This window comes from Hetaerina americana, unplaced genomic scaffold (assembly GCF_022747635.1).
Source record: "Hetaerina americana unplaced genomic scaffold, ioHetAmer1.1.p SCAF_1, whole genome shotgun sequence".
Classification (NCBI taxonomy): Eukaryota; Metazoa; Arthropoda; class Insecta; order Odonata; family Calopterygidae; genus Hetaerina; species Hetaerina americana.
Genome location: NW_027286069.1, coordinates 34,253,424 through 34,268,675, shown reverse-complemented (window position 1 = coordinate 34,268,675; position 15,252 = coordinate 34,253,424). Strand labels below are relative to the sequence as shown.

The following is a 15,252-nucleotide window of genomic DNA, read 5'->3' as shown; positions in this document are numbered from 1 at the left end:
AGCTTGACGACTGGTGTGTTGTCACCAGAAATCTAACTGGTTGGTAGCCAAACCCAAGGATACAATGGTCTCAGAGTGAGTGGTACTTCATTTACTGTTTCACTTTTTTTTATATTACAATTAAACAATGCAAACATGCTTTGTGTGATGGTAGTGGTATAAAAACTAATATTAAATTTTTACGACAGAAGGTATTGCCAAAATTACTTTCTTCTATGGTATGTAACAATCTGAGATAAGTTGAATTTCTCTAAGTCTGTGCCTAAATATGCCAGCCCTGGTGGCAGTGTTTTGGTGTTTTCGACTGTGAGCCAAGAGATTTTATTCCTGCTGTTTGATTTTCTCCAATTAGGGCTGGAAATGTTAGTAATTGTTCAAATGTAACATTTGGGGATCAGTTTGGAGAACTTAGTCTTAATCTTGCCTCAATGGTCTTTGAATAATTGGCAATATTTCTGTAATTTATTATTTTACTTCCCCTTTTCTGTCTAGCAACCAATATGGTTTCCTTCCGGGCAGGTCGTGCTTGACCAATTTAGCACTTTTTCAACACCACGCTGTTAGTGCGATAACAAGTAAGACTCAATTAGATGCAATCTTCTTGGATTTCTTAAAAGCCTTCGACTCCCTCAATCATAACCTCCTCATTAATAAACTCAGCGTTTTAACGTTCATGGAAACTTTCTCAAATTACTGACCAGCTTTCTTTCGAATAGAAATCAGCGAGTAATACTATCTGGCGCCTCATCTCCTTGGTCCTCTGTAACATCTGGAGTTCCTCAAGGTAGTATTCTTGGACCATGTCTTTTTAATCTGTACATTGATGACTTAGCTTCCCTTGTCCCGACGACCTTAGCCTACACGTTACTATATGCTGATGACTGCAAAATTTTTAAGGAAATTAATTCCCCCACTGATTGCTACCACATTCAGGAGGCTTTAAATAAAATTTCAGAATGGTGCAGCACATGGATGCTAAATTTAAACTCAAATAAATGCAATACTCTAGTTTTCTCCCTAAAAATATCTCCTCTTACCTTTAACTATACAATGAATTCAGTTCCTCTGAATGCTGTTGCATCTGTCAAGGATCTAGGTATATTAACTGATCGCAAACTAAATTTCTCTGATCATATCAAAGCAGTTAAATGCAAAGCCATGTCTCTTCTAGGTCTACTTTACTGCTACACAGAAATAGAAGATGTACAATCTCTAACCGCATATTTCTCAACCATTATCTTACCATTAATTACCTACTGCTCCCTTATATGGTCCATGTCTGCCCTATCTAACCTTAATACCCTTAACACGATAACAAATTTTTTCATTAAAATTGTCAAGTACAGAGTCGCCAATCTTTGGGATTTGCCCACTGAATCACTTCTTTCCTTGCTCTCGATTTGTAATATCTCCACTCTACGTCTAAAATCCGATTTAAAACTCATGCATAACTCCATTAATGACTGTCCTGAACTAATTTCCCTTATCAATTTCAGAGTTACCCACGATCACTCTTTATTCCACCAACCTTCCAGATTGTCCCTCACCAAACGTTCCCTTTTCTTCCGTCTCCCCGCTTTACTGAATTCCTTTCCTTAAAGCACTAACCCCCTCTCACTCCCAGCCAACACATTTATAAACCTTTCTCTGACACATCTCTCTCGAAAGAACTAGCACAATCTCTCCTTTCACTCCCACATCCCGGTTTTGTTCCTTTCTTTCACTCTTTTTTGTTATTTCTATGAAAATTTATTTCTAATAATCTGCTAATTATAGTCTAGTTGATGTTTGTAAGTTTATGTCCTTACATGTTGCTGTTCTACGTGTCACTATAAATTGGTAATCCTGCTGTATGTGCACAATTTTTACTAAATAAATAAATTCTATAACCATTTATTTAATTAATAGTTATATGATTGGATTTTTCAGAAAGTATTTGATTTTGTCTGTTTAATTGAAAACTATGTTGAGTTGATTTGATCCATGTTCTGCCCATTTTTTCAGTAGTTGTTGAAGAATTGAAAAACCTTGTAGATGAGAATGGCATAATAAATTATTTTTTTAATGTGCACTTTAAGGATGTCAAACACACACATGTTAAGAAGTTCCTAATTTTTGAAGCTGGTGAATATCTAGTTTTAATTTAATAGTGTATCAAAATAATGTTCTTAGGTTCCCATGGTGTCTTGAGGTTAGAACCTCTGTTTATGAGATTCCCTTTACATTACATTGGCCATTGACTACAATTTCTCCAGCCACTGAGGTGGTGTCTTCTGGTCAGAAGTTTTACTGTTGTCCGAAAGACTCCGGGGAGATGGCTGAATGTACTTGGCAATGGGTTATGCCACATGGAGAAAAGCAGGGAATGACCAGTAATACTTATCTAGGAGTTCATTTAGTATTTACCTTGTGACTGATACAAAGTTTTACTTCATTTATAAATTACCAAGATCTCTTATTGTAGTGCTTTTTCATTAATTACTATCAATAAGTGTTAGGCTTATTTAATGCCATAACCTTTGACAGAAACCGAGAAAACACTTGTAGTTTCATCACTTCATTTATACTTAAATACCGACTAGTTTAGTTTGGTATTAAAGAATCTATTAATTGTAAAATTGCTGATGTTTTTATGGAATGATTCCGACGCATAACACGTGAATCACCATTTTATTGCCATTGTTTAGACACTTCCAATCTTTGCTTGAAGCTGTGAATTTCTGGTCAAAATGTGCACTTTCACATAACACTTCAAGATAAACAAACTTCAAAGCACGTGGTGAAAGTGATTTCATCCTTAATTTTGCATAATATGTTATCAATCCAATGTTGTTATTAATGAAAATAGATAATTACATTGCATACTTTTCAAATTCTCTATTTGGACTTATTTGTGGAGAGTGAAAAATTGAAAGGTATTTGTGAAAGAACAAATATTTGTGTTATTATCTATAGGAAGTGATCTGGATAAATCAGATCCGAAAAGACTTGCCGATTTTGGTGTGGATATTTGAATGTTAATTTTCATCCTGCAGGCAACAAAATTTTCAGTTTAATTTGATTGTGGACTTTGTTGAGAAAAGTCACACGCAAATTGAGTAATTTTGTGCAATAGTTTCCAAGTTTACAGCCATAGATTAAGATGAAATTAAAATTGCCATATTTGACAAGTTATTGTATGAATAGATTTCAATTAAAATTTTCTCAGTCAGGTGGAGCATTAATATTTCTAATCAAATGTGGACTTTCTTCACTCGGAGAAGGTAAAGGCATAAAGAATTTTTCAAACAATAATTATTACTGGTACCAGAGAAATCATGATGTCAAAGTTCTGATGGGGTTAAATTTCTATTAATTTATGAAAATTCTACAGTTCGTTATTATAATTGCTTGTTCCGAAGTTTCTAATGTTACAAACTAGAGAAAGAACGACTGCGTGATTTCAAGTGAGTTAGAAAAATCGTTTTTCACTATGCGATTACATGAGTCTCAAAAGAGCCTAAAATGTTGAATTGCTTGATCACGACAATGGATCACCATTTCCATCTTCACTTTCCAATTCTTATTGAGTGCCAAACACCAACCTGGAATATAATCCCAAAAAGTAATTCTTCATTAGTTTCTTTGGCCCGCCTCTTGAAACGGGGAGTTACTGATTGGTTAATGGTCCGAAGACAGCGATTTTCAGTATTGTTTTCCTTAACGTAATTAAGGGAAATTTTTATTTCTCCGAACAGGATGAACCAGTCATTAATTATATTACTGAATTATTGAATAAAAATAACTGACAAACATAGTGCCGGTATGCAGGGAAACAAGGAATTCCGACGCACTTAAAAATTTTAATAGCGGCAATCGGACGTGGATATTCTTATGAAGTGATATTCAGTTCTTTTAATTTTTTACATGGATTTAATAACGTGAAATAAATTGATTATATTTTTATTAATAACCAAGGCACAATAACCGAAAGCCACTAAGGGCGATGTTCCAAGAGTAACTGATTTGACTACAATTCGAAAGTTGATCATAGCAGTAGAAGATCGTCTCTGCTCATAAGCTTGGTCAGTAGGGCAACTTCCGTTCAGTGGTTACAGTCAAGGATTAAGAACGTAGAGTTGAAGTACGAGTTCCATTTGTGACAAATTAGTGTTGTTTTTACACTAGTGAAGGACGGAGGTCAATTGAGTGTATAGTTTTTAGTGTTCACAATGAGTAAAAAGTGTGCTAGGTGTGAGAAAACGGTGTATCCCATCGAGGAGTTGAAGTGCTTGGATAAGGTAAGTAGTTCTATTCCTGTCTCAATTTATTTATTGTGATGAATTTCTAAATTAGTTTGTTTCCGCCTTTTCATGAATTTTCGTTACCATGAACTGTACGTCATCTTCTGACTTATTTCCGAAGGTAGTTTGTTTGGCGGAATATAAAAACTTGTTGAGTTTAAAAGATTATACGCTAAAAGTATTGACTTTGTATTACTTCATAGTCCGCTTGATGAAAAATAAATCATCAGTGTGACAATGCGGAAAAGTTTATAAGAGATCATGGGTGAAATTCATTGAAATGAGCAAGGGTGTGTCAATATTTATATCCGGGGGGTTAACAAGCTAGAGCTCTGTGATGGAATTTATTTAGCTCAAGCATACGGCGAGAGTTAGGGTTCTACCTTTCGCTGCGATTTATTACAGAAGTACTTGCAGTTTTCTTCTTCGCTTACCTATGAATACTGCGTTCTTCTCAATAGACGAGAGCCTGGTTTGTCAGTAACCGGTTTTCCCCCTGCGGGTGGGAAATTACTCAATTCACAATGGGATAATTGATTTTTTTGTTCTGAATATTATTTATGAACTTTGAAATGAAGTACATGATTCATATAAATAGTCCTTTTTGTAGAACTAATCAACGCATTATCATTACGGGAGTTGCTGATGGTTTAACTTTTTGTAATCAAATATAAACAATGTACGGACATTTAATTCCCGCTTTCGAAAATGACGTTTTGAGTATGACACTAGTAATTTTCTCCTTCGCATTAACAACGAAGCAAAGTTTTTCCTCATTCGACAGGGTTTTCTTCCTAAATAGCAAAATAAATTTACTGTAGTTATTGCATAAAAACTCGCCCCTTACGACGAATTGAATTCGTGATGAAAACCATATTTTTCTTTTTATGGAAGCATGTAGAATGAAAGTGCTTCAGTTTTAAATTTTTGAACAAAATTAACGATTAGCGTGGCGGTTTAAGTGGTTGACATTTGAAATTGTTTGGTTAAGGTGCTTTGTGCATTAGTAGGCTCTTTCATGCATGGCTTTTCGGAAGCTGCTCTGGAATCTCTTCTGTTGTTCTCAATACTTTTATGTCTTCTTTTGTCTGGAATGAAAATAATGTAGTTTATTGTGGAGATTTTGATACAAAATTACCAAAATTGCATTGGCCCTATGGTCAATGTAGCACTTTCTCGGCGTCTACGTAGCCGCTCGTAAAATTTCGCGATTAAAATTTTTGTGGTTTCATGCTCCTTAAGTTTTTCTTGAGTTTTATTTCTATTTAGCATTTGTCATTTTTATGTTCCATCATCATTAACCTGCCTCCTGATTTCTGTTTTTTACTGCTTAAGGTCGCTGATCTGAGTAGCTCCTCCAACGCATCGTTTTCCACTCGACGATTCCCATGGAGGATATCGTATGTTAGGAAATGAACTTATCTTTCATCTATTTAGTATTAAAAGCAAAAAATCCAGCTTTTATCATTTTACCACTTAACTGGTGTTTTATTTTATAAATGTTCAACTTCAACTATTCGAGACCACAGCTGTGGGAAATAAAAAAACATCAGGTTGAACTTCCCGAATATCATTAATCGGCAATTACTCTAATGGCTGGTAACCCTACCCTCCCTGCTACATGACCTAGTGGTGATTTTCTGGCTAAGATGTAGATGCATAACTAACTGTAACAATTAATTCTCGAGTGGGGGGTCACTCGTTCTGGGGGGGGGGGTATAATTAACGTTAAGTTGCCCTCCTCGGTGATACGTTTTTCTATCAATAATGGCATGTTCTGGCCATAAGTTAATGAATGCGGAATATAGTTATTTGTTAAAACATTAAACTACATCTTTATATGCATGCTCTTCGTGGCTCAAGGTTTTCTTTTCACAATTCCTTAAGCTTACACATTTTGACTTTCTTTCGTCATACTCACAGTACCTTGCCGATGAACATTTTCCTAATTGCCAATGCTCTTGCCTAGTATGCTAGTAAAATTGCTCGCGATCACTTATTTTTAATCGTATATGGTTTGCTCTTTGTACGTTATGTGTATACAATAGTTCAGAAGTATTGAAAGAAAAATACTACTGGATCCTCGAACTGTCAGATATTATATTATATAATACTGGCAACCCTTCCTTAATCATAAAGGGAGTTATGTTGCTTTTTATTCTGGGTATTTTTAGGGTATTTCGTTTTAGAGTAAACATTTCATTTTTGGGTGTATGGCATAGCGGCATGGCAATTTTATAGACCACTCTTAATGAAAAAAATATTAACCTTCTTACCAAATGAGGACCAGGGTATTCTTCCTACTAATTTCTCGAACAAAAGTGTACACATATTTGAGCGTGACACCTTGAATGGCAACGTTTCTTACTCTTGCGATAATGTAGCAAGATTGTATTAATTTGATTTTCTTATTTTTTGGTAACTCACAGTTCGTTTAGGTATTGTGCAGTCATGGTCCTTACCTTATTTTCCCCAATATCTTACGCCCAAGTGCTACTACGCTGGGGCTCAAGGGAATGATTCCCACTGCATGAATTGGAGCGAAGATAATTTAAGGATAGGTGTGCATTCGTTTGCCTGGGTCAGATGAATCTTTTTCCTATATCGGGGAAAATTGCATCAATCATGACAGTCTAATGCGGGTTATGTTTAGGGTCTGCGCCTGGGGTGACACTCTGACCGCTAGTAGGGATTCCAAAACAGCTTCTTCAATTGTCAAGTTCCAATGAAGGGCCCCCGCAAGAAAAAGTAGGGTTGGGAGTTCCCCTCGTTGGTTTTATTGCTTCGCGAATTTTGCGTATTCTCTTTTGGCTTTTTCATCGTTTTATATACGTGAAATACCCAGGACGATCGCAAACACCGAAGCCGTAGGTGAAGGAGACCACTCGTAGGTGGGAATCAAAACCGTTGCCTAAGTTTTGGAAGGAAAGTGCGTTACGCTGCCGTTACAGGGACCTTTTTTTGTCTGTTGGTTTGCGATTGGAATTATTGCGTGTTGCTAATGTATTTGAATAAATTACTGATGCGCTATTGGCAGCATGCTTGTTCGATGATACACACTTAATTCGTCCGCTCCACGTCGTTCATCAGTTACTTTGTGTGCCCTTTCCAGTTTGATTTCCGTTATCCGGTGACCACATTTATTCAACTATGCGCATTTTTATCATATATCATCATTTTATTTGTATGCTACGGAGAAGTCGTCCAATGGGGCGTTTGCCATTTATTTAATGAGTCGCTCGGGAGAATGGGGGAACTCCCTTTTGTAACTTTGGCGCGACCTACGTATGCATTTTAAAAGGCTGAGCCTTCCAGCAGCCCATCGCTGAATCAGCGAGGATTGACTTTAGTTCCTAAGAAGCAACGTTCCCACGCAACCTGACTCACCGCGGCAACTTATGGGTCTCTGTGACTTGCCCCGTCCGTCGAGGCGTGCAATGTCGGAAGTGCAGCCTGATCAAAATCATTTTACTTCACCTTTTCTCCTGTGCGTACTTGTATCCAAAATTGGGTTGGCATCGACGAGTTTCGCAGCCTGGTGCGAAATAGGAACCAAGGACTTCTGGGAAACAAGGTCTCTTGCTTTTATTATATGGTTTTTATCTCTGTGTAAGCAGAGTTGTCCGGGATGCTGGCATGAGTGAGAGACTTGATGCAAGGGTGGAGCTTTCAAGCTGAGTAAGCAGTAGAGAAAGGGTTTCTGGTCCAGGCATTAGTCCAACTATCGTGAATGGTGTATCTCGATCCCTACTTGAGGTGCTTTGTGGAGGGCACTTTGAGCGAGTACGCCGTCCGTCGGATGGGACGTTAAGCCGCGGACCCCTTGGCGCCTTTCGTAAAGAGTAGGCTAATGCCGACGCCGGGTTTCTCTCCACCCTTCATCCTTTCCTGTCCTTCCCCTATGGCGCAAATGACCTTAGCTGTCGGTCGCCTCCCCTCAAAACTACTACTACTCGTGAATGGTTTCCGGCGTGACTTCGTGGAACTTCATGATTAGAGGAACCCAAACACTTTGTTAATTCCACTTTAAAATATTTAGAACGCCACACAGTTTTCGTTGATGTCCAACATCTTCCTTTAATTAGTGGAAATGTAATCCTTCCTAGGGAAAACGCTCTTTCGTCAAGCCTGAAGAACCTTGACGTTTTTCGCAGTAACCAGTCACTCCTTAGCATCTTCTATCTTCGGTGTCTCACTGTCCTCCAGTTTCACTCTGATTTAATCTGCCCGTACAAGATCCTAGGTGCTCAAGTACGTGCAAATTACGTTCCCACCTTCCTGAATATAACTTCAGGAAGCTCGGTTCCTTATATCTATCTTTGTTAGTGGTACGTATTCAATGTCAAAGCTTTGGTGGTCTCCCGGTGTCTACAATTCCACGAACCGCCGTGTGGTGTCAGGTTAGAAACTATTCCGATTCTTTAGCGTGACGATGGCCTTAATTTTTAAAACCCTCCGTATTAATTAAGGTTTTTATCTTTCTGTGAGTAATGCGGTTTCTGACGCGCTTCTTTAGGCGCCTGTCTTATTTTAATCGAGACTGAGAGTGAACGAATATCCAATGGGCTGTCAATAATTATACTTTTTGTAAAAGACGGCTGTTGGCCACAGTCTCGTGCGAAATGACATCATCAAACGGACCTGAAACGTGCTCCTTATGGCCAACTGTGTGACACAAATATGGAATGTAAAAGTGGAAATGGTTTCTTTAAAAAGTCTTAAGTGTTAGTTCCGAAAGGAAGCATAAACTGCGGCTAACATGGTTATTGCCTGGTGTCCCAGCAGCTTATTCCACCACCGATTCTGGTTCTTGGTATATTTTCCGGAATACCCTTCTCCTTCATCCTCATGCCCCCAAAGGTTTTATACCTTCCATTATTTCACCATTCCGGAGTGGTGGGGTCCTGAGAACGGAAAGCGATGCCATCAAGTAAGCAAGTTCAAATGGTAAAATGATCTTCCAACTGCGATCCTCTGAGCTTTGTTATGCGGACCACTTAGTTAATCAGGTACTTTCCTGTTGTGCAGCCCATATGCCGTATTTTAAAATTTCGGAAATCATCCCATTTAGCTCTACTGCCCGTCTCTTTAGTCGGTCGAATGTCAAGTAGCCATGTCAACAATACGGGTACTTGTTGAAAGCTAAGAACGGTTCATTAGTTTTTGTGTGACAGGGCACTTATGAAGGGCAAAACGAATGTTCGGGCGATCTGGCGTATGATTGATTGGGGTGAACTGTTATCTCTACAGTGTGTAAATAGTAGATATTTTTTCGTCAATTATTTAACAATACCGGAATATACGTACATTTCGCGCGTAGCCACATATTACATGTAATAGAATTTTAAACACTGTAACTCTAGATGGAGGAAAACCCACCTAGGCGGGAATCGAACCCGCGACCTCTGGGTTGGCACGGGAGGACGTTACCCCGCAGCCCCCGCATTATGAGAATACGCTAGTTTAATTGGAGCCTTCTAATGACTATATTGAATAGGACGGCGTAAATTGCGCATCTAATCTGATCGGTTTCTTAAGGTCTCTCGGTGTTATTATCTTATTCAAGGTAATGGAACTTGGTTGCACTGTCGTTATCAGCCGTGAAACAGTATCGTTGAGGTCTGCAATTTGAGGATCACTTCTTTGATATTTAGGGCTTGCGGTAAATAATTCGGCAATAATTTTTGACGTATTTTTTGTAAACGAGATAAATTTAATCTCAGTCTAGCCAATGATACGCATTCATTATAAATTACAGATCTAGGTATGATGTGGTGGAACTATTATACTTGTACAATAACAGATACGAAGACTATTACAATTTAATAGGCTCCGTCTCTGATACACATTCAATTGAAATGAAATTGGATTGGTGGCAGTAAAATTGTTCTTTATATTCATGGTGTATGATGTATCGATGTAACATACAAGGAGTAGTTAATACCGGGCTTTTCTAATGTCTTAAAGTTACTGACATGCTTTTGAATTGTTATGAGCTTTCTTGACTGACCCCCTCTGAATGCTTCCGATGTCCGGATCTTGATTGGAACCACCTCTGCGTTGTCCTCATTTTTTTGTGTTTCCATTATCGGTCGTGATGTATCCGCGGACGTGTTAGCTACTCTTTTCGGCATATGGCCAACGTCATATTTTTCATCCCAAGCCTATTTTTAGCTGGTGATTGCCAGAAGAGGACAGTGTGTATTTTGTATCCATTTCAACTCCATGCTTGGTTAATATTAATACTGGGGAGCGTATCGATATGAGGTTACCCAGATAATGGATAAAATTTTATTTAAGATTTCATTTCGTGACTGTCTTCCAGATACATCATAGGGTTCAGTAGCTGTACTTAAGTTAGTAATATAGTTATCATACATCTTGCGTGCTTTAATGTATTTTATGATTCTTCCCGAAGTGATGCGATTCGTGGTTTTAGGAAAGTTCCTATCATGTGTTCGTATCTCCTCTAAAGCGGATCGTATTCCAATGTCATCTAGTCTCGTTAGTGTACTGATATTGTCGTGTCACTTTGTGGTATAGTGGCCCAATGGGTAAAACTTGTGCTTCCGAGCGAAAGCTCCCGAGTTCAAATTCGGGTGATGCACCTGCGGAACCCCGGTGAAACCTATCTTGTGAGAGAACTTTCCAACCCCTAAGTCGTAGTGAGATACTAATATCCATCTGAGCTTTGCTTTAATATTCGAAAATGTTTGAGTACTGTGTTGATATTGAGAGTACACATACCACATGATATTACTATTCTGGTGTATTCCATTTTATTTTGGTTTAAGAAATTTAGAGTAGAGAACGAGGGTGTTGAGTGTTGTGTAGCAAAGTTTGATGTCGCCCTGGGTCATATCTTATTTTTGCCCCCTCCTCCTTACCAGATTGCTGATATGACATTCTTACGCCTCCTTGAGTACCTCTGCCATCTCTACGCCTGTGGTCCCTGGTGTTAATCATGTTACATACGAGAATGATGGAAACGCTAACGCCTGCCCTCTTTTGACGGAGGCTTGAGCGCTGATGTATCACATTCTGGAAATCAACACACTGATAATGTGGTCGCGTTTCGACCTACCCTTCTCCTGAGTAAGCGCAAGCATACTCAGGAGAAGGGCTCGCGCAACCTTTTACGGGCATTAAGCCCCAATCCGTTTATGTAAAACCATATTACCTCCGAAAATTTTTAATGCGACGCTGCTTACCATAAAGTCCTTAGATTACATATCATTTGATGGTTAACTCTGTTTTTATAGTCGTGAATACAATCAGAAATGTCGGGCCTAATTATTTGCCATCATATTCTGTCAAGTGAACATCTGTGCGTGTATTCACTTCTATTTTTTGCATTTCTCTTACCCAAAGAATTTACGATTTCGCTACATTTAGTGTAATATAGTCCCTTTTCCCCCATAACCTGCTGTATAGCCTCAATCATTAACTACAAGCCCAGTAGTTTTATATTTATTTAAATGAAAGTGAGATTTTTTTCTTTTCTTGGGCTATTATTGTTTAGTGTGTAAAATGTAATAGTAGAGAGATGCTCCGATGCAACACTGATGAGCATGACTATTCTTATCTTATTATATTCATATCGTATTATACCGGTTAAGGTAGATTTTGGACGGGCATAGGCTATGCAAGGGTACAAAAATACGATGATCAGGGAATGTTCTTTTTTCCTTCCCCTTGGAAATCGCCGTTACTTAAACTTTTGCTGTTGAATTTTTGCTCGACTGTCGCTAAGGCTGTCACCGTTTTATTTGTACGGTGGAACTACCTCGTTAGTATTACTTCCGAGTGGTGACATATTATGCATGTCGGATCCAATGCTCTCAGCGTGTTATTTGTACGGTGAAATTATCATGTAATTACTATTGCTGAGTGTCAGTGACAAATTAATACGTGTACGAACGAGCACACGAAAAAGCTTAATGTAGGTTATTGCTGTTTGTGTACGTTTTCGCGGACCGTCTTGTCGTACAACGAGATAAGAATTTCACTTGCCCACTCGCTTAGCGTGCGATGCGTGTCCTGCGTCCGTGGAATAGACTGTGGACTTTCTCCCATTCATTTGTAATATTGAATTTTATAAAATTATTAGTGTCACTAGAAATGTGGCGTAGACTCTCCCTGCATACCTTCTGAGAAAGTTGGAGGGCACTATGTAGTTCGCTGACGGGAAAGCATCCACGTATCGAAAATTGTTTCTGTGCGCGACATCTGGTTGAGGAAATCCTTCGATATACGGGGTTGATCTGAAAAGTAATTCGGAAGAGAGTGACCGAGGAGTTTGGAAGGTCGTGACAGAGGAGATTGATGATGTAATGGACACGGAATTCGGAAGTGGGTCAAGAGCCGTGGAAATGTTGACTTCCTACTCAGGCGTGTCTGATAACTCCCTCCCGCAAACCTTTCTGGTTTAAGAACATAGGTATAATAGGCGTTTTAGTGTGGGCAGTCTTTTGTTGTGCTGATACGGGGATACATTACGTCAATGTCAATTCGCATATTTAATCAATATTGTAAGTATGCTATTTTTTTAGCTAAAGCTGAGTATGAATTATCTCGAATTTTATTGTAAACATTGACTATTTGGAAATACTTACCTGATACCATTCACTCAAATTAGTTGGCTCTGAATGGTCAACTCAGATAATGATTTGGGCACAATAAAGGCACAATATCCATCATATGCCTTGCAATAACTTGAGGCAGTTTCCGTCTAAGTCCGGTGTAAAATCTCTGTATACCTCTCCGATCAATAAGATCGCGCGCATTAAGTCAGTTCTGAAAGTGCCTGAAGCAGGTAGAGCCGAGTCTGTTACATTATACTTCAGATTTTACCTTACCTGTGTGCACTTCCTTCGTTGGATAATGAAGTGGTTAGAGCGATGAATTGTTGGGGTCGGGAGACCTTCGGCAGAAGCCACGTGCACTTGGTACAAAATGAGAATCTGCGACGTAACCTTCTCGGCGCAGGTGTGGCAGTCTGCACAACCCAGTTACAGGTTACTGGAAAACTGACGTTAGTGTAAGGGAAGATACTACGATATCAAAACCATGAGAATGCATTCAATTCTTCCGTACGTGTGGATTTCCCATTATTAAGAAAACATCACCTTTTATCATCCTGGTGGTGGTATGTAGAGAATTTTGTTAATAATTGTATTATTGAAGTAAAAAGAATACACAACTACAAATTTTTGGCGATTATCGATTATTTTAATGATTAATTGTAATGCCATGAAATGCGACGAAGTTTGTTTATTCCATTGGGGAATAGTTGTTGAAATCTTACAAATTATTGCCCTTTAGTGTCCAAGCACGATCTTCAGTTAGCTAAGATATTTCAGGGGACATTTTTTTTCACGGACACGGAATAATTTTTATCGATGGAACAACTTTTTGTCCCATAATAAATATGATTTGTCGTCAGCCATAATATTCCGGCGCCAATAGGTTTTCTGTAATGCCGTTGACCTACAAGGGTTCGGTACTGCGGGGAATGTTTCATAATCATAGTCTTGGAGGTGTTAATGATTTTCATTTGTTAGCTCCCTCTTTTTCCCATCGGTTTTATTGAGTTGTCCAATAAGCTCCCCGTAATTATGCTAATTTTATGAGACCTCGTCCTTCAGATGTTGTTGAGATAAGTTCCAGCCTCTACGAAGATTGAAAACAAGTCTTTCATACTGTGGTTCAAAAACATATTCAGTGCATGTAAAACATTGCTTGACCGTCTTTGTTAGCAGGTTAGTTTTTTGTCTTATGGTCTTCAGTTACAAAGGTTACACTTTTCTAATATATTTTGTGATGACTTGAATCCTATTGCGACATTCTTTTGCATTCGTGGTAATTGTAACCTTCGAAATAGTTATTAATAAGCCAATATAATTGGCAGAGGGAAATTTGGTTATCAAGGTACTATACAGTGTTAGGTACTATTCTCTCAATGCTCTATTTGGTTTTCAGTATGTGCACGTGTTTAAAGCAGGAGTTGTCAACGTCGTGGGGATGTTCCCAGAAATGAAATGCATAAAAAATGTAGTATTTGTGAGAGATTATTTTTTTTAAGTGCTGAACGTCTTAAATTTTAATTTTTACATTTTATTTTTCTAAATCGGTTTGGTATATATTTGGAAAGCGTATTGCTGGGAAACTTACTGTAAGCGACACAATGGAGATCCGAAGTGTTGTAATTCAATTTTAATAAGCGCAATAAAACGTCGGTGATCCATAATGAAACATAAAGTTTCTTGCGTGTAAAATTAATTTTTGAACACCAATACTCGGGCTGGAATTTCGATGAAAATATTTATGTGAAGAAGATGATCGTTGTGCCATTACGTTAATGCGATTAAATACGAAAGAGACTAAGTTTTTCAGAATTGAGTTTCTTGTCAAACTGTCGAAGATTTAGCAATATATTTAAGCTTCTATGATTAAGCATGGTCATTAATATTTTTCATTAAGGGGTAAGTTATAGGGCATGCCTGGAATAAATACGAGTATATCCTTATATGGGCGACGACTCCATGAGCGTTGGTACGCTAGCTCCAAATATCTTGATAATGTTATTCTTGTCGGCGATTGAATATCTTCGTGAAGGACTGAACCACAACTTTTAATGTGTTTTGTTTTCCGCCACTTGCTTGATGTCATCCTAGCCAGAAGTTCTCTTGTGGGCAAGGTTCTTCCTTTCTGTAATAATTTTACGCGCCCGGTGCCACTACAAGCAAATAAATGAACCGTGGAAATTTCTGGGGTTATAAGAATTATAAAAGATGTGTAATGTTTAACAATTTGATGAATAATTTCTTTTCGTTCCATGCGTAATACTTTTTATTAGCCTTGGGTCCCAACCCACTACCTTCCAGTCAGGCAGGACTTTGAAGAAATTTGATCAGCAGCCCTCTAACCGAGTCATCAACCTTTGCTTGGCATCTGTGTTGTTCTAGGG

General features: G+C 38.3%; 1 protein-coding gene across 2 annotated transcripts in view; it reads left to right on the top strand.

Annotated features, from left to right (window-relative positions):
- Positions 1 to 4,042: 4,042 nt before the first annotated feature.
- Lasp (LIM and SH3 domain protein Lasp) overlaps positions 4,043 to 15,252 on the top strand; it is a 104,015-nt gene continuing 92,805 nt past the window's right edge. The window contains exon 1 of one of the 2 annotated variants that reach the window (XM_071588050.1): positions 4,043 to 4,280. In XM_071588050.1, the coding sequence (XP_071444151.1) occupies positions 4,212 to 4,280 (69 nt within the window). In that variant the 5' untranslated portion in view covers positions 4,043 to 4,211. The remainder of the gene's footprint in view (positions 4,281 to 15,252) is intronic. The other variant, XM_071588059.1, reaches the window with a different exon arrangement.